This window comes from Ruditapes philippinarum, unplaced genomic scaffold (genome assembly GCF_026571515.1).
Source record: "Ruditapes philippinarum isolate M1 unplaced genomic scaffold, ASM2657151v2 ctg10124_1_1_1_1, whole genome shotgun sequence".
Classification (NCBI taxonomy): Eukaryota; Metazoa; Mollusca; class Bivalvia; order Venerida; family Veneridae; genus Ruditapes; species Ruditapes philippinarum.
Genome location: NW_026851528.1, coordinates 3013 through 25545, shown reverse-complemented (window position 1 = coordinate 25545; position 22533 = coordinate 3013). Strand labels below are relative to the sequence as shown.

Here is a 22533-nt window from a genome sequence, read left to right as displayed (position 1 = left end):
GAGTAGTATAACTGACCCTGGAGGCATCCATTGTTGTTTACAGTCATATGAAATGACGCCTTTTCATTGGGTGGTTATTTTTAAAGGATATTTCACTGTAATGCAATATGTACAGCAAAAGAAGTTTTTAAATGAGCAAACATTTAATGTAACAACATTGTGAAAACTTTAAATTATGTTTTATTTCATATAAAACTGTCATTTTTTGGCAATGCCATACACCCTGGCAGTCGTCTTAATAGGTGCACCTGTCTCTTTAAGCTTGAATGTATTTACCAATAATCTTGATGAATAGCATAGATCTGCTTTTGGTTTACAGAGCTGAAAAATATATCTAAAATGAAAGGTGTTGTAAAGATATGTATATGTTGATTTAAGAAATGATTTTTTTTTCTTTCATTTTTAAACTTTATATACAATAATCAACCCATTGTGAATTTTACTCAGTATCAATTAAAAACCCATTAACGTTTTCAAACAATATAAGCTGTACACCTTTTGCAACAGTGAATATTAAGGGCACTTTGCAAAGTTTTGGTCACATGACACTCATTAGACATTTTAAAATGGAGGACCGAAACAGAAAAGGGCAGGTCAAGATTTTTCAAAGGCTGTATTTGCAAAATTAAGGCTTGCATAAACATTGATTGAATTTGCATTAGTAAAAAGATGAAAAAATAAAGTAAATTTGATAAAGGTGAAGTATTTTTAGTGAAATGTCTCTGTCTTTCCAAATGTTTTAGTTATGCGTTGTAAATACATGGTTGCAGTGCAGTCAGCAAATTATGACGTCATACAAGGTCGTTTTCACCAATTCTTAGGTCAAAACAAAAATGGCGTCAAAATAGATGAGCGTCAAAACACATGACCTGACGATACTAAAAATAAATGTTTTATTCTAAAAAAGTGATGTTTTAATCATCAATACAATATACACTTTCACTAAGAATATAATCAAACATACCCAAATATACATTTTCCTATTATTGTGTTTTGAACCAAAATACAGATATGTACTCCATTCAAAGCTATTAGATCTATATTTCTTTAAAATAACATGCTTACATGGACACTAAAATTATAAATAAAAAAAAATTTCCACTCTCAAAGTTATAGTTATAGAAAGGTGAAAAGCCTACTATATGTTCATTTGCCAAACAATGTGGCAATCATTCATCATTCATTAACATCAATAAAAAGAACTAGAATTCCAAAGCTTAAAAATACCTAATTCATGTCCAACAAATATCAATATTCTATTGATTTATTTCTGTTTCACAGTATTTTTTGACTTGTTGCTGCCATTTTGTATTCTGATACCTGTGTGACATACTCGATTTGATTGGACGTCCAATTTGGCTTGTCCAATCAGATCGCATAATTCAGCACAGGTATCAGACTGCAAAATGGCTAAAACAATTCAAAAATACCGTGAAACAGAAAAAAAATCGGAATTATATTGATATTTGTTGGACTTGAATTAGATAAGCTGTGGAATTCTAGTTCTTGTTATTGATGTTATGATGCAGTGAAATCCCACCGGAATGAGCAGTTGCCGAAACGACGATTTCCCGTGTTTCACATGTTTGGCAAATGAATATGTAGTAGGCTTTTCACCTTTCTATAGCTATAATTTTGATAGTGGATTTTTTTAATATAATTTTATCGGTGGTTTTTTATTTGATACCTTAAAGTAAGCCTTAAACGGTTGCATTTTTTTTCAGAGTTGTACTACACAGGCTGTAGGGGTCCAGGGGCAGATAGGGGTGGGGTGTCCAAACATCGATACTGCCACCTGTGCTTCAAATACATATATATTATATATATGATTAAATTTAGAAGACTGGTAGCTGATAGAGAAAGCCTGTAAAGCCTTTATCGCAACACCAGAAAATTCTCATAAGAATTAATATGATTGTATTTCCTTGTTTACAATTTACAGTATTTTTACTATATGGCAAATTCAAAGATCAAAATTTCCATTTATTTGCTTGTATTCGAAGAGAATATGCTGCAAGACACCTGGTAGGAAAATGATACTTGCCTCATGTCCTGTCCGAATATTTGAAGAAGACCAGACTGAAATGAAGCACTGAAACAAGTACTTTATTGAGATTTGATGGTATCAGTACTTTTTTCATATATGTAAAAACATGTGTCTTTTCCTGCTTCATGTACTTTCAAGTTTGATATGGAAATTTGACTGTGACACCTAACTGTTATGACATATTACGGTAAGATGACATTTTGTTGATTTTAAGAGGCTAAGAGCACGTAGGACGTCTTTTTATCCTGCCCACTAATTAGCTGTTAAAGGAATGCACCGAGGATATTTCCCAATGATTTTGTAAATTTATAAGTGAAATACAAGTATTTTTTATGGTCTTAGTTTGTCACAAGATCTTTAGCTAATATTTTGGTATTTTACTTAATTCACCTACTACATGTATTAATATGTGTAGACAAAAAGGCTTTAAAGATAGGCATCAGACTTTGCGAGAAATTATTGGACACTGAAGTATTAAATGAAATTCATATAGCTCTTACATAATATATAAATACTTTTTTATTTTTGTTTAAACAGACCTCAACTTTTATCACTTACAATGCAGTGTATTAATTCCTGTAAAAAAAAAACCTTTGGAGAAGTTACAAAATTATTACACAGTTACAATGTACATGATACCAATTCCTGTAGCAAAAAGTTACAAGGACTTAGATGTCAATGTTCTACTGTATGTTTACAATACATAACAGTTGACGTCCCAAAGCATATAATTCTCTACCAGTTGTTTCGTATACTGATTTACTTAGAGGCTGCTTCAAATTATCGGCTACCTCCCAGACATTTACAAATCCATTACCATTTTGGGACTTTAAGATTGATTTTACTTTGCACAAGACATCATAAATTTGGACAAGTGCTCTTAGCAGACTGATTATCATGTTTAAAACCCTGTATTATTTACCATTGATTTTCTCCTTTTTTAGTGAAATGAAGGAATAATTGATAGATCTTCAAAGACCTGGATAGGACAGACAATATTATGATTCAGCTTTTTTTCCTACTTTGGGAATGGTGCCGGTACCAGACTGATTGGGAAAAAAATGTGTTATTTTGAACAAAATTGGGATTTTTTCATGCATTTATTCAGTATTTGTAAAGTTCTTGCCCTTTACTTAGTAAAAGATTTTTAGTTTTCAACTTGTGGCACATGTAGTCCAAAAAATATTTGACCTAGAGTCATAAGATTGATAAAACAGTAGCGTGTGGGGGCACCCGTATCCTATGGACACATTTCTAGTTTGAACTGTATTTCTTATAATAAATGCTTCTGCTCTCAGCTTATACTTTTTATATGCCCGAAAGAATTTCGGACATATTATGTTGTACCCCCTGGCGTCCGTCCGTCTGTCCGTCCGTCCGTTAGCAATTTGGTTTCCGGAGCATAACTGAAGTTCCATTTGGCCCACAATATTCAAACTTCATAGGATGATTGTCCATATTGGGTAGAAGACCCCTATTGATTTTGGGGTCATGAGGTCAAAGGTCAAGGTCACTATGACCTTAAAACTAAAAATGTTAGCAATTTGGTTTCCGGAGCATAACTGAAGTTTCATTTGGCCCACAATATTCAAACTTCATAGGATGATTGTCCATATTGGGTAGAAGACCCCTATTGATTTTGGGGTCATGAGGTCAAAGGTCAAGGTCACTATGACCTTAAAACTGAAAACGTTAGCAATTTGGTTTCCGGAGCATAACTTAAGTTCCATTTGGCCCACAATATTTAAACTTCATAGGATGATTGTCCATATTGGGTAGAAGACCCCTATTGATTTTGGGTCATAAGGTCAAAGGTCAAGGTCACTATGACCTTAAAACTGAAAACAGTTTTTGGAGCATAACTTAAGTTCCATTTGGCCTGCAGTGTTCAAACTTCATAGGATGATTGTCCATATTTGGTAGAAGACCCCTATTGATTTTGGGGTCACAAGGTCAAAGGTCAAGGTCACTATTACCTTAGAACTGAAAACAGTTTCCGGAGCATAACTTAAGTTCCATTTGGCCCACAGTGTTAAAACTTCATATGATGATTGTCCATATTGGGTAGAAGACCCCTATTGATTTTGGGGTCACAAGGTCAAAGGTCAAGGTCACTATTACTTAGAAATTGAAAACGGTTTCTTGAGCATAACTTTAGTTCCATTTAGCCCACAATATTCAAAAACTTCATAGTATGATTGTCCATATTGGATAAAAGACCCCTAATGATTTTGGGGTCACAAGGTCAAAGGTCAAGGTCACTTTTACCTTAGAATTGAAAACAGTTTCTGGGACATAACTTAAAGTTCCATTTGGACCACAATTTTGAAACTTCAAAGGAGGATTGTTATTTGAAGGAGGTAATACTTTATTTTAGTCCCATGTCTTACAAATGCTTCATCTTTACTAAAAAAAACAAAACACTTTCGGGCATATAATGCTCCGCCTAGCGGTGCTCTTGTTCTTTTAAGTTTGATTGTGTTGGAAGCTAAAAGCTAATTGAAACACTCTCTAATCCATTTCTAGAACCAACCAGTTTAGAACCAACCAGTTCTACTAAGCAATGAGTGTACTGTTTCTTTTTCATGAAAACAATGGCTTGCCCCTGACAGCATTTGAACCCATGCCAGGATTCTTGCTCCAGGATTTTGGGAACATGATCTACCCATACCCCTGGAAGTAGGAATGGACATAATGTCACTTAAACTCTTTTAAAATATATTATTTTCCTGTTAAAGTGTTTCTGTTGATCTACATAAGCTTTTCAGATTTTTATGTTTTTATGCTTTAGGACCGCAGTGGAGCTTCTTTATTAGTGATGCCCTGTAATGTAAAGCGCCCGTCAAGTTATTACATATGTGTAATTCATTAAAAATGCAAGACAATGATAAATTCTTAGTTCAAAAGTAGCATTATTGTTCATCATACAGTAGTTAGGCTGTTAGCTATAAATAACTATTCCAAACTTAGAAAGAGTCAAAACAGACTCAATCTCTTCCAGCTATTTATACATTATGTATCTGTTTATCAAGTGACCTTGAAAGTTGAAGAAATATTTATTTCTGAGATGTTACACCTGTAATTCAAATAACCCAGAACAGCCAGAAGTGAATGTAAATGATATTCCAGTGATTTTCCAGCTTATATTACACAGACTCCAATAAAAGGCTTCTTCCCAATTGAAATTTTATTTAAAATCATGCAGTTTTCCAAAAATATCTGAACTTAAACCTGTTTTTTTACTTTCCAAATTAGCAATTTTAGCGATAATTTTTCCCAAAATCAAAAGTGAGAAAAATCACTGATGATTTACATACATTTTATGTTTTAGAAAAGGTAGAAAATTCATAATACTATGTCTTATGATGTGTACTGAGGGAGCTAGGCTGGTGGATACTGATATTTTTTTTGAAGACTTTATTTTCCAAAACAGGGGGTCCTTCAATTATTATACAAAAAATTTTTGCATTGATATGACTTAATGCACACTATTGTTCACACAGATATTCATTCACACTTTGATGAAGCAAAACAAATGAAGATTTAATTTCTTTGAACTTTCTCTGAAAGGAAATTAACGTAAGCAGTGTGTCTCTAACAGCTTTAGGACTCGAACCTAGCTTATACAGTGTCCTACTGTTGCCACTCGCAGCCCAGCTTGCAGGGGTTCCATTAAGTTTCAAAATATTGAAGTCAGATAGTGTAAATGACATTGGAACGAAGGCACATTATATAGGTTAAGAAGGTAAAGCATCATACCTCTTGGAAGTCACAAATCAAAATCAGGGACTAGATTCCACTAATGGAAGCCCTTCCCTCAGTACATGTACATTAGTATCTAGAACAATGATCTCCTTTGACATTTTATGTAACAATATTAGGGCAGGGCCTTTTCACTAGTTTTGGGGAAGGCGCCCTAGCCCTTTTTGTGGGGAAAAAATGCGCGATTTTCACACTTTTGGGGAAAATATCATATTTTCACACATTTCGGGGGAATATTATAATTTATTTGCATATCTTCCTCCAATCACATTTAAGGTTTACTATTGTACTAAGCTTTCTGTCCAAAAGGAGTAAAAGACATTTTTTACAGATCAATTTATTGCCCCTTTATATTAACTCATATTTCCTATTTATAGTATTTTACGTTGGTCATGTTAGGGTTCTTGGTTTGATTCAGAGGGTACATTATTATCAGTTTACACTGTATTACTGGCACTGATGTGCTAGGCTCGCTTAGTAATTTCCAACAGTTGGGCTTGTTGTGCTACTCGGACACATGGGCTTGCACTAACAAGGTCATCAATTCATCCAATTTTTAATAAACAATTACAAACTTCACTCAATCGTATTTCCTTCTTGTTCTGTGACATTGATTACATTAGTGACATCCTATTGGTCGCCATATTGTCGTAACAAATCACATGTGCACTAAAAAATAAGGCAGCAGGGATTTCCCATGCTGTTTTTATAAAGTTACAAAATCAGACTGAGGCTCTGAGTTAACATCAATTGTATTAAATCAAGGTATCCCTCTATTGGGTTATTGAATTATTAGCTTTCATTGGACAAAACAATTATCTATTTTTAAACTAGAAAGTTTGTTTACAAGTTTTATTCTTCAGTTAAAGGGGAAATATTTGGCAGAAGGGGAATTTTAGACTGTTTTTTGGGGAAAAAAGGTAGTCACTTGGCTTGGGGAAGTAGCCTGATACAGGCTACAGCAAAGAAGGGTAAAAAGGCCCTGTAGGGTTACTATTACCCTTATTATATGCATTGTTTTTGAGAACATTTTAGATTAATGTTATATTTTTTATTAGAATGGCATTTTATTTTTTTGTAACTTAAGGTAAAACATGACATACATTGTATCAGAGATTATAGGTTAACTAGTGCCGTTATTTGTGCCTCTGATCTTCTAGAGACGGTAATTAAACGGTGTGATATTTGGATTATTTCAGATCTTGTGTAACAAGGTATGTTATGAATTTTCCTAGTCATAATGAATGTCTTTGTTCAGTGACTTGTATATCCATGACAATGTATTATATACTCTTGGTTACGGTACATTGTATGATATTAACCTTTGTTTTTGTTACAGGCAAAAGCAAATAGGAATTATTGTTGGCAGTTTGGTTCAATATATTTCCAACCAATAGCAAGGGACAATGGCTACAAAAATGCATCACAAGTAAGTGGATTTGTATTCATGTTTTGTATGCTAATAGCATGGTTGTATGGCACATCATTTTCAGAATTAATGGTAGTTTCTGTAATGTACTGAATAATGTACGGATACACTTGAATATGTATAGCAGACCATGGCATCGTTTTTCGAAATCACTTCAGTGTTGTTGTTGTTTTTTGTTGTTTTTTTTGTCATAACAGGTTTTTTTCTGGCACAATTTTATGAACGATACTTGGTCATGTTCCCTGAATGCCAAAAAGTGTTGTTGTTTTTTTCCAATTTCAAGCAGATAATTCCCAATTCAAAGAACAAAAAATGAAATAAGTAAAATTATTGTCATTTTGTTATATTTAACTGCACAAAGTGTGCCAATTATAAAGTTGTAAGTTTGCGTGATTGTGTGCTAAGTATGGGAAGAATTTAAATTAAACAAATATTTTCTTATTTGATGTATACAACTTGCTGTAAGTTATAATTCCCAATTTTGTCTAAAACATTGTACAAATTCCCAATTCTAGAATCCCAAAAGTACTGAGAGAGAAAAAAACCTGATTATATTGGGAATGGTTCACTGGGTTGATCGACCCTTTTGGGTAAATTTGGAGACTTGAACTAGGCTATATATGAGATGTGTCACGACAAAACCAACATAATGGCTTTGCCACCAGCATGGATCCAGACCAGCCTGCGCATCCGCGGATGCGCAGGCTGGTCTGGATCCATGCTGGTCGCAAACCCATTATGTTGGTTTTGTCGTGACATGGCTCATATTGGAGACACAAAAAACAAGCCAGTTTAAGTGTTAAATTTGTCACCGTAATAGTCCATTTCCACAATGGAATTGAAAAATTTACAAAGCCCACTAATATTTCACAGTGGTTGGGTCAGAGCCATGGCTATAATTGACAGGACTCAGGTATTAAAGGCTAATTTACCTACTGTATGCCTGAATGTACATGTATACACCATGTACAGAAATAAATTTCTATCCGAAAAATTATAGGAAATTCCCATAGAATATAATTTTTATGTAACATATAATAACAAATCTATGAAAACTGACTGAAAATATGGTTGTTTCTCTATCAGAATAATTCAAGTTGTTGTTTATCTGAACCACTTGTTTGTTAAACATTCCTGTCTAATTGATTTAACATATCTTTCTATTTTTGTATTTTTAATTTCTTTTAATTGTGCAACATATCAATGTCTATACAGCACCTGTTCAAAAGTTTTCTTCAGCAGACTTAAAGGTAAGCTGCTGGTGTAAATTCATGCTCCTACAGAATGCAGAAAAACCAATATAAGAATAAAACAAGGTAATTAATATTGGGAGATTGTTTGAGTGAGGAATGGGTGGAATTATCAGAGGAATTACTGTACTGAAAAAACCAATATAATGGTTAAAAAATCATGGCCATTGATTAGGAAATCAGTGGTTACAGATCGATGATGATAAACTGACTGCAATAGATCATTAGATGTTATCTGGAACTCGATAAATGTGGGTTTTTCTATGCTAATCCCCAAAACAAACTTTTATTGGTATAGCTCTATGGGCATGCTCTGGAGTGCGAGTAACTAATACCTGCAGTCTAGTTAACGCACTGTGCATGTACAGTAAAACTCGCTAATGAGACCACTGGAGGGACTTTGCAAATTTGGTCTTAATAGCGGGTTGGTCTCTTTAATGAGTTTGGTCAAACTGAAAACCAGGCAATGCATTAAAGGATAACATGTACTGTGCATTTTTATTTCTGGGTTAACCTATTTCAAATGAGAAGACATAATGCCTGTATTTTTCCAATTCCATATTTTTCAGCAACTTGCCTTTGGCTTTTGCGGGGCCTGCACTTTCATTAATCAACTCAATTTTTTCTTTAAGACAAAGTTCTTTACGTTTCCTTTTCATTATTTCAAAGTGCAGCTCAAATAGACTTTATGAAATTTTTAAACTTCTCTAAAGATACAAAATATATTATGAATGTCTATGTGTTGGGTTTATTTACCCTTGCCACCGGTATAAAACCATATGGGCGAGCATATGCTTCATTTATTATAGGGAAAAAACTGTATTTAGTTAATATCTGCATATATGACTAGTGAGTACAATATTTCCTGCCCCAAATATGCAAATAATTGCAGTAGTTGAAGCCGGAAAAAGGTGGGATTATATCCCACACTTAGATTAAAAAGCTGTATTTGAAATTTAAACTTAAATTAAAAAGGGGGGGGGGGGGGGAGACGCTTATACACGTACGCCTTCTATATTGGGAACAAAAAAAAAATCCTAATAACTATATTTATTGATTGCTTTATTTATTGCAAATAACATTTATAATATTAAAACTAGTATTGAAGGAGGGGGGGGGTAGAAGCTTATACACGTACGCCTTCCTATAACAGGCCAACGCAGTTAATCACTGTAAATCTTTGTTTTTAAAACTTTATTTCATAAAATAAATATGAATGTCTTTAAACACAAACTGATTTTTATATTCTAGTTAAAAGAATGACACAAGTTACTCAATTAAAGACTGATGAAAATCGCCAATTGACTACAAAACAAACAGACCAATTAACCTTTAATTATTTTCATAGTTTTCATTGCCGATAACAATTTCAAAAAACATAATTGCATCACATTTATGTTTGTTTAAAATTATGAAACAAAAGTGATTATAATAATGATAGCGACAACACCTCTAAAAAACTAACCGAAAGTTTTCTGTTCAATATTTTGTTATTTTAATCCTACAATTATGACATTAAAGGTGTGAAATTAAGAATATTCGGCAAGTATTGATTATTTCCGGGTTTGATACAAACTAACCATGACCTCTGCCATAAATTGGATGTCGTTAAATATCGTAAAACTAGGACAACTGTTGTTTACATCACGTGTCAAAAGGATTTCAGCAATATACATAATGCATATCAATATCAAGGTGAGAAAGTGCCAGCGGTCATATTTATGGGTTTCCAAATGTACATAATGTACGAAACGGGACTGAATTTACTGGTCATATTAGGGAATAACGGGGTGGTCTCAAAATCGGGGTTGGCAACCAATGAAATAAAGAATAAAAAAATTGGGTCTTAAAAAATTCGTTCTCATTAGCGGGTTTGTCTCGAAAACGGGGTGGTCGTAAAGTGGGTTTTTACTGTATATGTATACGATTTAACTCTGACACATTTTCAACAGAAAGGTCACCAAACTATGACACAAGACTATTCTAAAGATCTACCAAGCTGTTGATTATCTTGATACACCTTTACAGTTACTACAGAATTTAACAGAGAGTTCCTGATTATCATCATACACCTATACTCACAGTAGTAATACATTTGTACTACAGATCTACCTAATGTTTGTATTGTTATGATTATTTTGTGGATATGTATTGAAGGTTATGAGAATGTTACCTGGGAGTATAATATGCATTGATTGCAAGTGTTTTGTAATTAGTAACAAGGCATCATGAAAACCATTACCCTCTCAGACATCTCAGCATGGGTATTGTCTGATCTCGTCTGAATTAATATAGAAATAGGGCAAAAAAAAATTCCTTGTGAAGGATTTATGAGTGCTGATTTTTTTTTTTTTTTTAGTTTTGTTTTTTGTTGATTTTGGCGTACTGATGTGATTGTGATATTTAAGTTTTTGATATTTTTTTTTACCTGGAGTTCATATTGATGTTGTTTTTTTACCTGGTAATCATTGCTGGTGGATTTATTTTTAGTTGTTTTTCCAAGCTCAAAGAACTGTAAAAGTGTAATAAATATCTGGCGGAGGAATGAGGAGGCAGCGTTTTTGAATATACTATGATTATATAGTTAGTAAAAGTAATTTGAAAGATATTATCAGGGAAAAAAAGTGATGCTGTTCTTATTGCATTCTGTTAATCAAGATATTTAATTGAGACAGTTATGAGATATGTGGAATGCAGATGTGTTTTAATAGCTGTCTCTAGTTACATATGCTTGTTTAGTTAAGATGTTTGCAATAATTGAGTTCAATTGTTACTTATAAACAATATAGCATTGGGGGTTAATTGAATAACACGTTAATTTGGTTTTTGAAAAAATAGTTCATTACCGGCTTGAAAGCTGTTGGTAATTACAGTATAAACTCTGCTTTAATGATATTCAGGTGACCGTGGAAATTTATAATTGAGCCGCGTCACAACAAAACCAACGTAATGCGTTTGCGACCGGCATGGATCCAGACCAGCCTGCGCATCCGCACAGTCTGATCTGGATCCATGCTGTTAGCTATCAGTTTTTCTACTTGTAATAGAGTTTGTAAGCGAACAGCGTGATCAGACTGCGCGGATGCGCAGGCTGGTCTGGATCCATGCTGGTCGCAAACACATTATGTTGGTTTTGTCTTGGCGCGGCTCATATTTTGTTATAATCTTAATATGTCCAAGAGACAAGAAATTTCAAAACATGGGGTCAAAATGTTTAATCAATTATTGGGAGCATATTGCACATGTGACTGGTGATGATTCTGATGAATATAATCCATGAGCTCTGTACACCCAAGTCTGACTTAAAGCAGTATGCCTCCAGATTCATTCTAATTTTGAAAATGTATTTTAAAGTAAAACATTGTAAAGTGAACAAAAATAAGTAATATACACACATTGCAAACGGCACTTACATTATCCATGTAAAGTACCAAAATGATGCCAAAATATGCTAAAAAAAGCACCTTTTTTGTGTTATAAGTTACTGTACACAGTAGATAATGGGGATAACGACTGCAAATTTAGTCATTTATGGCACATAACATGTAAATTATTTCTTGAATCTGGAATTTTTTTTTACTTTTCTTAAAATTTTATTAAATTTTTCTAAAGAATTCCCTTAAAAATATTTTGGCTTATCTGGATGCACGCAGCTTTAATGATAGAAGATCTCACATACTTTGGTGTATTCATTTCCTACATTTAGATAAGATTACAGTTTTTAAAGTTACTTTCAGATAGAGGCCTATGAGGAACACCTGCAGAATGATGAGCTAAATGAATCTTTAAAAAAACTAAGATTGACATTGTTCAAAATTAATCCTCAGTATTCTTTACCATGTAAATCCTGGTAAAACTTTGAATCATTATATACAATATGATATGAACATTTATAAGTTTTATCGCAAAAATTATTATATGAACATTTATAAGTTTTTTCGCAAAAATTATTATATGAACATTTATAAGTTTTTTCGCAAAAAGTATGATATGAACATTTGTAAGTTTTTTCGCAAACATTCTACCCCTATTTAGGTTTGATAAAAAAATAAAAGAACATTATGCCTCAGAAACAAATATTCCTTTCCTCCTTAAGAATGGGCAAACATGATTTTTATAATTTTTGGAAACATAACTAAAAAGCTTTTTGATTAAAAAAAAATTGATGGATTTCTGCTGGTCCTTAATGGGCCTTTAAAAAAAATCTGGAGGCTTGCATTTTTTTACACTGAAAGATTATTTTTATGATTAGGGTCTTTAATCATGCAGGTTCAAATTATAAGGTTGATCACTGTTGCGTGCAATCAAAAATAATTGACCTTTATATATTTTATATGAATAAATAAAATGAAGAAAAAAAAATGGCTTTGAAATGCCAATCTGTTAAACACTACCTTTTGTATTCTTTATCTATCTTTTTTTGCAATCTGAGTTACAAGTAATGCATGTTATAGACATATTGTTAGTTAGGAAGAATAAGCTTGGCAAATCAAAATGCTAATTGACAACTGTCTGGGATAATCATAGTTTATGAATAATGCATAGTTTATAGATGTACTGATATTTTATAGAGGTTTGTAAAACGGATAAATATTAATGAGAAGTTACATTGGTTAGTATATGGATATCTTGCCATGTATTCTATATATGAGTATATAACCAGTGTTTAACACAGTGCTTTATGGATTTTTAGCTTGTCTTCTAATTTTGTATATCGAGGGTTGACGTAACTTATATTCAAATAAAGAAAGACGTACAACAGTTTTGCGGTCAACCCTCGATATGGATGCTATAATATAAGTTATAATGTGGGCAAAATGTGTTTGATTTCTTTATATAATTATATTAATATAATTATATACATATATAAAAGCTGTTGGTTGTAAATCATTGTAGAGTCATTGTATATTTACTGAAGCTGTGATTTTCTGCTTATTTATGTGTGAAAGAAAGTTGGCAAAACTTCATTTATTGATTCGTGAACTGCCTTTCACAGCTGGCGTGGACAACGAGCCATTTTAGATTTTTAAGACATATCTACTTCAAATGGAATTACAGACATTACATATATAGTGTTTTATATAATACAGGAGACAGTGTAGATTCTAAATTTCTAAGGATAGGGGATAAAAAATGACATCCATAAGATGCAGGTATTGTGTGTATTTATATAATTATTCTTTATACCATATAAGTTAAGTTTTATTTGGTAATTATGTGAAGTTTGTACTTTATTGATCATGTTGAACGATTTCACTAGAAAATACAGGTATTCGGTTATGTCAGTTTTGACACAAAGTTCAGAAAAATGTTATCATTTCGTAAGAAATAATATTGATTGTAGCCTGTTTCAAGATGTTAAGATTTTTGGGGGGAGAAAATTGGAATTGATTGTTGCATTATATATCATGTTGTGTAGTTAAATAGGGGCATTGTTATGCTATAAATCTTTGGAGAGAGTCTGTGAGTTCTAGAGAACAGAGAATCTTTAGAAATTTAAGATAGCTTTCATCAATTTTCCAGTAAAAATAAATTTTATCAAGAGTTGTGTTGCCTTGTCATGGAAAAAATGCGCTGTCATAAAAGATCAAGATCTTGGTTGATATTTTATTGTGCATCCTCCTCCCCCTCCCCCTTTCCTGTTAGTTAATGATTATAGTTTATAGAAGAATACAATATAAAATAACAAAGACCGTTTTAAACTCAAAAACTATTTCCATGCTGATTTTTGTCTTTAATAGAGATGTCTCAGACTAAACATCCATTTGTTGCACTGAGTGTTCATTACCCATTATAGGTCATTCAAGAGTTCAAATTGAAGTTTTAAAGTCTGCCAACAGTTATAATAATAATTGAGCCTCAGGCCAGACTGATCTGAGATGTGCAGGCTCGGGCCTGGATATATACTGGTGGCTAATCATGTTTGGTTTGATCCAACAAGGTGAATGTTAAAATCTACTGTCAGCCTGAATTTAATAGTTTGATTTTTTGGCACAGGGTTTATGTTTTGACCAATGTAATTAAGTATAACAGATTTAATACCACCAGTATCAAATGGTTTAAGTCAAGTTATGCATTTGTCAGTTTGTACATCACTTGTGAAACATACATTTGTTTATAGTTGCCAAAGAAACCTATATGAGGGGTTAGCCACATACTCAAGAAGAGTGTTAGTAATTTTATTTTCGGAGCCAGCCAATACAATGGTTACTACATTTCAGGAGAAGCAACCATTTCTTTTATGTGCAGGGTGTAAAAAATTCTTTCACAGAACCTGTTCTCATACCCCTGGGTAGCTTTTAAAAAGAGAATGGGCCAAGGTGGTGGGGGCGGTGAGTGGGGCATATAGATTTACCACTGTCCTTATGTCCGTCTGTCATAAGGCTATCCTTTAAGTCTCTTTTGTAAAATTTACTGCTAATTTTAGTCACAGTATCATGGGATCAAACTTGCGACCTGGATTTGTAGTCAAAAAGTACTAGTCCACTGTACTCTAAAGTGATATATAAATATCTATATTTGAAGGTTTTTGTGTCGCGACATATAGGGGTTACTTTTGTCGGCAGTGTCGTCGTTGTCGGCGTCGGCGTCCCCTAAAGCTTGTCCGGAGCATAAGTCAGTCATTATAAATCGGATTGACTTCAAACTTGGTATGCATGCTTCTTATAATGACCCGAAGTGCAGTGCACAAGAACCGGTACTCTGCACTTCTTATTTTTTGAGTTATTGCCCTTTGTTTATTTTCATACTTTATTTTTGTCCAGGCCATTTCTACTAAAGTATAAAAGCTATGGACATAAAACTTCATAGGATGATAGATCTCTTTAGGAAGAATTGCAGTGCCCAAGAACTGGTACTCTGCATTTCTTATTTTTTGAGTTATTGCCCTTTGTTAATTTTCATACTTTATTTTTGTCCAGGCCATTTCTTCTAAAGTATAAAAAGCTATGGACTTGAAACTTCGTAGGATGATAGATCTCATTAAGAAGAAGTGCAGTGCACAAGAACTGGTACTCTGCATTTCTTATTTTTTGAGTTATTGCCCTTTGTTGATTTTCAAATTTCATTTTTGTCCTGGCCATTTCTCTTAAACTATATTGTTCACAAGGCGACACATTTGACTCGCGGAATTCTAGTTTAAGTACTGTATACTAATCTCAATAATTATGTACAACATAATGCAGGGACAGAAGCTGAACCTTTTCTGAGTCCTTTTCTGCCAATTTTATACAGCAAGACATTAGCAAAATAAAATTAGGGTTCTTATTCTGTCCAAGTTGAATAGTGAAGGTGTATACCCTAGCTGTTTGATTTACCTTGAAATTTTGATGATAATATATCAGATCCCCAAAAATTATGACAGTTGCACAGGTAAGCACATTCAGAAGATTTAATTATATCTTCAGGTTTAATTATTAGTATATTATCTTAATTAGTTTTATTATTTGTAATATCTTATGAATTTTTTTATTTTTTATTTTTCAGGAATTTGGGAAAGTCTGGTCTAAGAGTGTCAGTTGTAGGACTAGGTATACAAACATTTTCTTCTACTTTCTGTCAACATTGGTGTCTTCAATAAGTATGTTCATTAAAGGAACCCCACTGAGCTTCAAAAGCGTAAAAACATAAAATTTGAATTTCGTTATAACTTAGATCACCTTGGAACACTTATTCATTGACTGATTTGTCACTTAAAAGCATTTCAATGCTTCCATTTTTCATCATTTTCCACAATTGAAATAATAATTCTGGAAAAAAAACACGTAAGGGAATGTTGTCATTTTCTCATCATTTTCCACAATTGAAATAATGATTCTGGAAAATCTGTCTATTGAGCAGACGATCTGAAAATTTGCATCAAAATGTACACAAGTCTCACAAAAATATTTCCAATCCTGCAATGTCAAAAAAGCTCAGTAGAGTCCTAATTAAACCAAGTTATTTTCTGTAAAACAAACTGGATATTATAATGTGAAAAAGGGCCTTAATGATGTCTAAAATGAACAATTCAGTATATTCCAGAGCACATGGTGACATAATAATTTTGTAAAGTTAGGCAATTTTGTAAAGTTTGGCTAAAATTGTCTAGGATATTACTCATCTTTATGCAATCTGTCTCAAATTTCAGGATTTTCATTGGTCAGTGGATATTCTATATATGGCAGTTTCTGACCAATCAAATAACTGAGTGCTGAGTTTAAATTAGAGATTAATTTCCCTTTTCTTTAACCTCAGACCCAGCTCATTTAGGTCAATTTCTCAAATTTGTGATTTATCGTTAATAAGGCCTGCACTGATATTTACCTTGATCCAGATTAAGTCTAACTTCATAACAGCTAGACAAGTTTCATTGTTCAAAATCCGCATTGATAAGTTACTTGTTTCCAGTGTTTATCAATAAAGCAAACAAATATTCCGCTGTTCATACATGTTAATATTGATAGACATCAGCATTGTTAATTGATACAGAGCCAATATTAATTATCATACAGAAAACTGTTAATATTGGTAATGTACATGTACATGATATGAGCCGCGTCACGACAAAACCAATATTATGCGTTTGCGACCAGCATGGATCCAGATCAGCCTGCGCATTCGCGCAGTCTGATCAGGATCCATGCTGTTCGCTTACATACTCTATAACAAGTAAAGAAACTGATAACGAACAGCATGGATTCTGATCTGAGACTGCGCAGATGCCCAGGCTGGTCTGGATCCATGCTGATTGCAAACCCATTATGTTGGTTTTGTTGTGGCGCGGCTCATACATATTAAGATTTGAGATATTGGCAAATACTGAGATAATTAAAACTACCGATGCCAGATTCATTTTAGTTAAATGTGATTTAAATTTGAGTTGAACTGCTTGAAAAGCTTTGTAAAATTTGGTAAATTTATACAAGTTTACCATTTGTCTGAATTAATTTAATTATACATTTATAAGATTGAGTTTACAAGAAATTTGAATGCAAATAAAACTCACTGCCAGATCCCCTAGCAGTTAAAATATTTGTTTAAGTCTCAATATTGAATAACTTAAGAAAGTGCTGGCTTGATGCTGAAAACGAAAAGGTTTTTACATAATTATATACATTGACATTAAAATTCATCAATTTTCCATTCCCTTCTTTCCAATTATACCTATTAATGAATTTAACATTGCTGTCAAGGTAACCAAAGCTGTACAAATGTACAAATTTATATTATCTATGTTTCAATAAGTATGTCCATATAAAAATGTATTAAAATCAAGTAAATAATTGCGAAATTGGTTATTGGATTCCAAAATTGACTGTTTTGTTTTTGCCTTTAACATAAAAATGTGTTCTTTGTTGTTTTTATGGGAATAAGTTGAAACAAGTTTTTATTTTTTTAACAGGTACCTGGGTAACGTTTGGTGCACAGACTTCAGATGAGGTGAGAGTTTGGATTGTTCCACTGTCGTAATGATAATAAACTCTAATGTGCATATGAGCCGCATCACGACAAAACCAACATAAGGCGTTTGCGACCAGCATGGATCCAGACTGCCTGCGCATCCACGCAGTCTGATTAGGATCCATGCTGTTCGCTTACAAACCCTATTACAAGTAGAGAAACTGATAGCGAACAGCATGGATCCTGATCAGACTGCGCGGATGCGCAGGCTGGTCTGGATCCATGCTGGTCGCAAACGCACTATGTTGGTTTTGTTGTGACGCGGCTCATATATGCTAGCCACCATGTTGTTATATTCTCAAATAATAATACAGTTGTAAACACCCTCTTACAATTGACAAAAATATTCTAAAGATAAAGTTAATGTTTAATTTGTCAAAAAAGGCAAGAGTGCCTTAGGACAAACTTTTATTATGATAATATTATATGTTAGAAAAGTGGCCGAGTGGTTAAGGTCGTTAATAAAGGGTTTATAGTCTTTAATATGTTCCTGGTATGTAAAATTTTAACATATAATATATTGATTGATGCAGCTTAATACCTAACAAGATTTGAAAGATTGTTGTGATATCACTATATGAGATTTGAACTTGGATGGGTGCGGTGAGATTTGAACTTGGTTGGGTGCGGTGAGATTTGAACTTGAACAGGTGCGGTGAGATTTGAACTTGGACAGGTGCGGTGAGATTTGAACTTGGACGGGTGCGGTGAGATTTGAACTTGGACGGGTCTTGGACGGGTGCAGTGGGTTTTGAACTTGAAAGGGTGCGGTGAGATTTGAACTTGGACGGGTGCGGTGAGATTTGAACTTGGACGGGTGCGGTGAGATTTGAACTTGGACGGGTGCGGTGAGATTTGAACTTGGACGGGTGCGGTGAGATTTGAACTTGGATGGGTGCGGTGAGATTTGAACTTGGTTGGGTGCGGTGAGATTTGAACTTGAACAGGTGCGGTGAGATTTGAACTTGGACAGTTGCAGTGAGATTTGAACTTGGACGGGTGCGCTGAGATTTGAACTTGGTTGGGTGCGGTGAGATTTGAACTTGAACAGGTGCGGTGAGATTTGAACTTGGACGGGTGCGGTGAGATTTGAACTTGGTTGGGTGCGGTGAGATTTGAACTTGAACGGGTGCGGTGAGATTTGAACTTTGACGGGTGTGGTGAGATTTGAACTTGGACGGGTGCTTTGAGAACGGGTGTGGTGAGATTTGAACTTGGACGGGTGCAGTGAGATTTGAATTTGAACCGGTGCGGTGAGATTTGAACTTGAACGGGTGCAGGTGAGATTTGAACTTGGACGGGTGCGGTGAGATTTGAACTTGGACGGGTGCGGTGAGATTTAAACTTGGACAGGTGCGGTGAGATTTAAACTTGGACAGGTGCGGTGAGATTTAAACTTGGACGGGTGCGGTGAGATTTAACTTGGACGGGTGCGGTGAGATTTGAACTTGGACGGGTGCAGTGAGATTTGAATTTGAACCGGTGCGGTGAGATTTGAACTTGGACAGGTGCGGTGAGATTTGAACTTGGACGGCTGTGGTGAGATTTGAACTTGGACGGGTGCGGTGAAATTTGAACTTGAACGGGTGCGGTTATATGCCACAAGAGTGAATGATAATGGCAACACGGATATACCTATGCCAGCAGTACTGTCTGAGCAAGGCCAGACAGTATTAACACGCAGTTTGACTATACTTTATTCTATTGCATTGTATTGGGGGCTTCATTGTACTAATTTGATGTCAAAACCCCTTGCATTTAGCAGTTGGTACCTCCATATTAACACCCAGACAAGTCTGTTGTCCAAATTTAGCAGGAGAAAGGGTTAATTATACTTCATTATGAATGACAATTAGTTTATTATTTTACAGACTGCAGAGGAGCTACTCACATTGGCCTATGAGAGTGGCATCAACTTCTTTGATACAGCGGAAGTTTATGCTGCCGGAAAGTAAGAGATTTTTTTCTTTTCCAGGAACATAATAATTTGAGCCGCATCATGACAAAACAAACGTAATGCGTCTGCGACCAGCATGGATCCAGACCAGCCTTCACATCCGTGCAGTCTGATCAGGATCCATGCTGTTCGCTTACAAACCCTATTACAAGTAGAGAAACTGATAGCGAACAGCATGGATCCTGATCAGATTGCCTGGTCGCAAACCCACTATGTTGGTTTTGTCGTGACGCAGCTCATTTTAACTCTCAACTTCATGTAGGCAACAATGTCATAGAGTTTAAAACCAGGCCAATCTTTTCATCTTGGCTGTAAATGTTATATTCATATTTTATTATTGCATTTTGATGATTATAATTTTTACCCAACAAAAAGTCTTAAAGTCTAATCACAGGGACTTAGGCACGGTGTTGAGATAGTGTAAAAAGAAATTCTAGAAAAAAAATAATATACTGTAAATATAACATATATTTTATATATTCAGTTTTTTTTTCTAGAAAACACTTTTAACACTATCCCAACACTGTTTTGAGTCCCTGTGATATTATTCTGATGACATGAATTTGGTTTATGTTAAACAGAATAACAAAAATCTGTATATATTTATTTTAAACATATTTATTTTATCTCAGTTGTAATAAGTTGACGATTATTTTAACAGTTATTCACTTCCTGGAACAAAACAGTACTGATTACTTACAAGGAGGCATAAATTACTTCCCAAGTACGACTCAAACCCATGATTGCTGGGTTGAGAGGCAGACACCTTAACCACTAGACGACTTTGCCTGTTACATTTCTACTTTTCATGTTGAATATTATGCTAAAACACGTAAATGCAACATACAATATGAACATGTTATGGTCATTGAAAAGGCTACACATTACTGGTAATGTTGCCAGGACTATAATTATAGATCAGATATTTATATCCTTAAATTAAGCAATACAGATCCATTCCTCATAAAACTTTCTTTACATGGGTAAGACTAGGAAAAGTTTTACTATCTTTGTTATATATTTTGTATTTCATTCTTTACAAAGCATTTGACAATTTTTAAAATTATTGCACAAAGTAACATGTATATTGTCTTTGTTATATAGGGTCATAATTACCATCTTGATTACAGACCCATTCTGAAATAATTAATTTCCTTATGTTCAATATGTAATTGTTACTCTGTTATTCTCAAGCATGGACATGTAAGTAAATTAATGTATGATATGAAGTTATTAACATTTTGCCATAACTATGGTCTGAGTAATAAACAAGCTTTTAATACTCTTTTGATAACTAGGATTGAACTATGGAATGTTGAATGACTGCTAAAAGGGCCAACATTGTCCAGTTGTTTATAAATTATGGGCCAATAAGATTTCAGAACATTTTGTAATTTTTGCCTCACCATTAAAGTGGCCAACATTGTCTGGTTGTTTGCAAATTATCAGCCAATAAGAACGTTATTGTATAATTTTTGCCTCACCATTAAAGTGGCCAACATTGTCTGGTTGTTTGCAAATTATCAGCCAATAAGAACGTTATTGTATAATTTTTGCCTCACCATTAAAGTGGCCAACATTGTCCAGTTGTTTTGTAAATTATAGGCCAATAAGAACGTTGTTGTATAATTTTTGCCTTACAGAATTCATTTCACTGACCAGATTGCTATGAGGTAAGCCATGTGGGGCCAGCTGCATGTTTGGCAATACTCAGTTTTTTTTACACTGTTTAGAATAGCCTTGTATAGTTGTAATATATTGTCTACAAAGTATAGCAAAAGAGGGTGTTTTTAGCTCACCTGTCACAAAGTGACAGGGTGAGCTTTTGTGATCGCTTTTCGTCCGGCGTCCGTCCGTCGTCCGTCCGTCCGTCGTCCGTCCGTAAACTTTTACTTTAAATGACATCTCCTCATAAACCACTAAGCCAATTTCATCCAAACTTCACAGGAATGTTCCTTTGGTAGTCACCTTTAAAAATTGTTCAAAGAATTTGATTCCATGCAGTACTCTGGTTGCCATGGCAACCGAAAGAAAAAACTTTAAATATCTTCTTTTAAAAAACCATAAGAGCTAGAGATTAGATATTTGGCATGAAACATCTTCTAGTGAGTGTCTACCAAGTTTGTTCAAATAAAAGCCCTGGGGTCAAAATTGGCCCCGCCCCGGGGGTCATTGATTTTCCCTATATACATATAGTAAAAACTTAAAAAATCTTCTTTTAAAGAACCAAAAGAGCTACAGCTAAGATATTTAGCATGAAACATGTTGTAATGGGTGTCTACCAAGTTTGTTCAAATAAAAGCCCTGGGGTCAAAATTGGTCCCGCCCTGGGGGTCATTGATTTTCCCTATATGCATATAGTAAAAACTTAAAAAATCTTCTTTTAAAGAACTCAAAGAGCTATGGCTAAGATATTTAGCATCAAACATGTTCTAATAGGTGTCTACCAAGTTTGTTCAAATAAAAGCCCTGGGGTCAAAATTGGCCCCGCCTCAGGGGGGGTCATTGATTTTTCCCTGTATGCATATAGTAAAAACTTAAAAAATCTTCTTTTAAAGAACCAAAAGAGTTAAAGCTAAGATATTTAGCATGAAACATGTTCTAATAAGTGTCTACCAAGTTTGTTCAAATAAAAGCCCTGCGGTCA

General features: G+C 34.1%; 1 protein-coding gene across 1 annotated transcript; it reads left to right on the top strand.

Moving 5' to 3' along the window:
- Positions 1-6948: 6948 nt before the first annotated feature.
- Positions 6949-21559, top strand: LOC132736699 (voltage-gated potassium channel subunit beta-1-like; the record flags this gene model as incomplete). The annotated part of the gene is given in 5 exon segments (XM_060723924.1): positions 6949-7238; positions 15974-16017; positions 17871-17908; positions 19801-19880; positions 21530-21559. Coding segments are annotated over 5 exon segments (215 nt in total), but the record flags the coding sequence as incomplete, so codon positions are not given.
- Between the last annotated feature and the right edge of the window lie 974 nt (positions 21560-22533).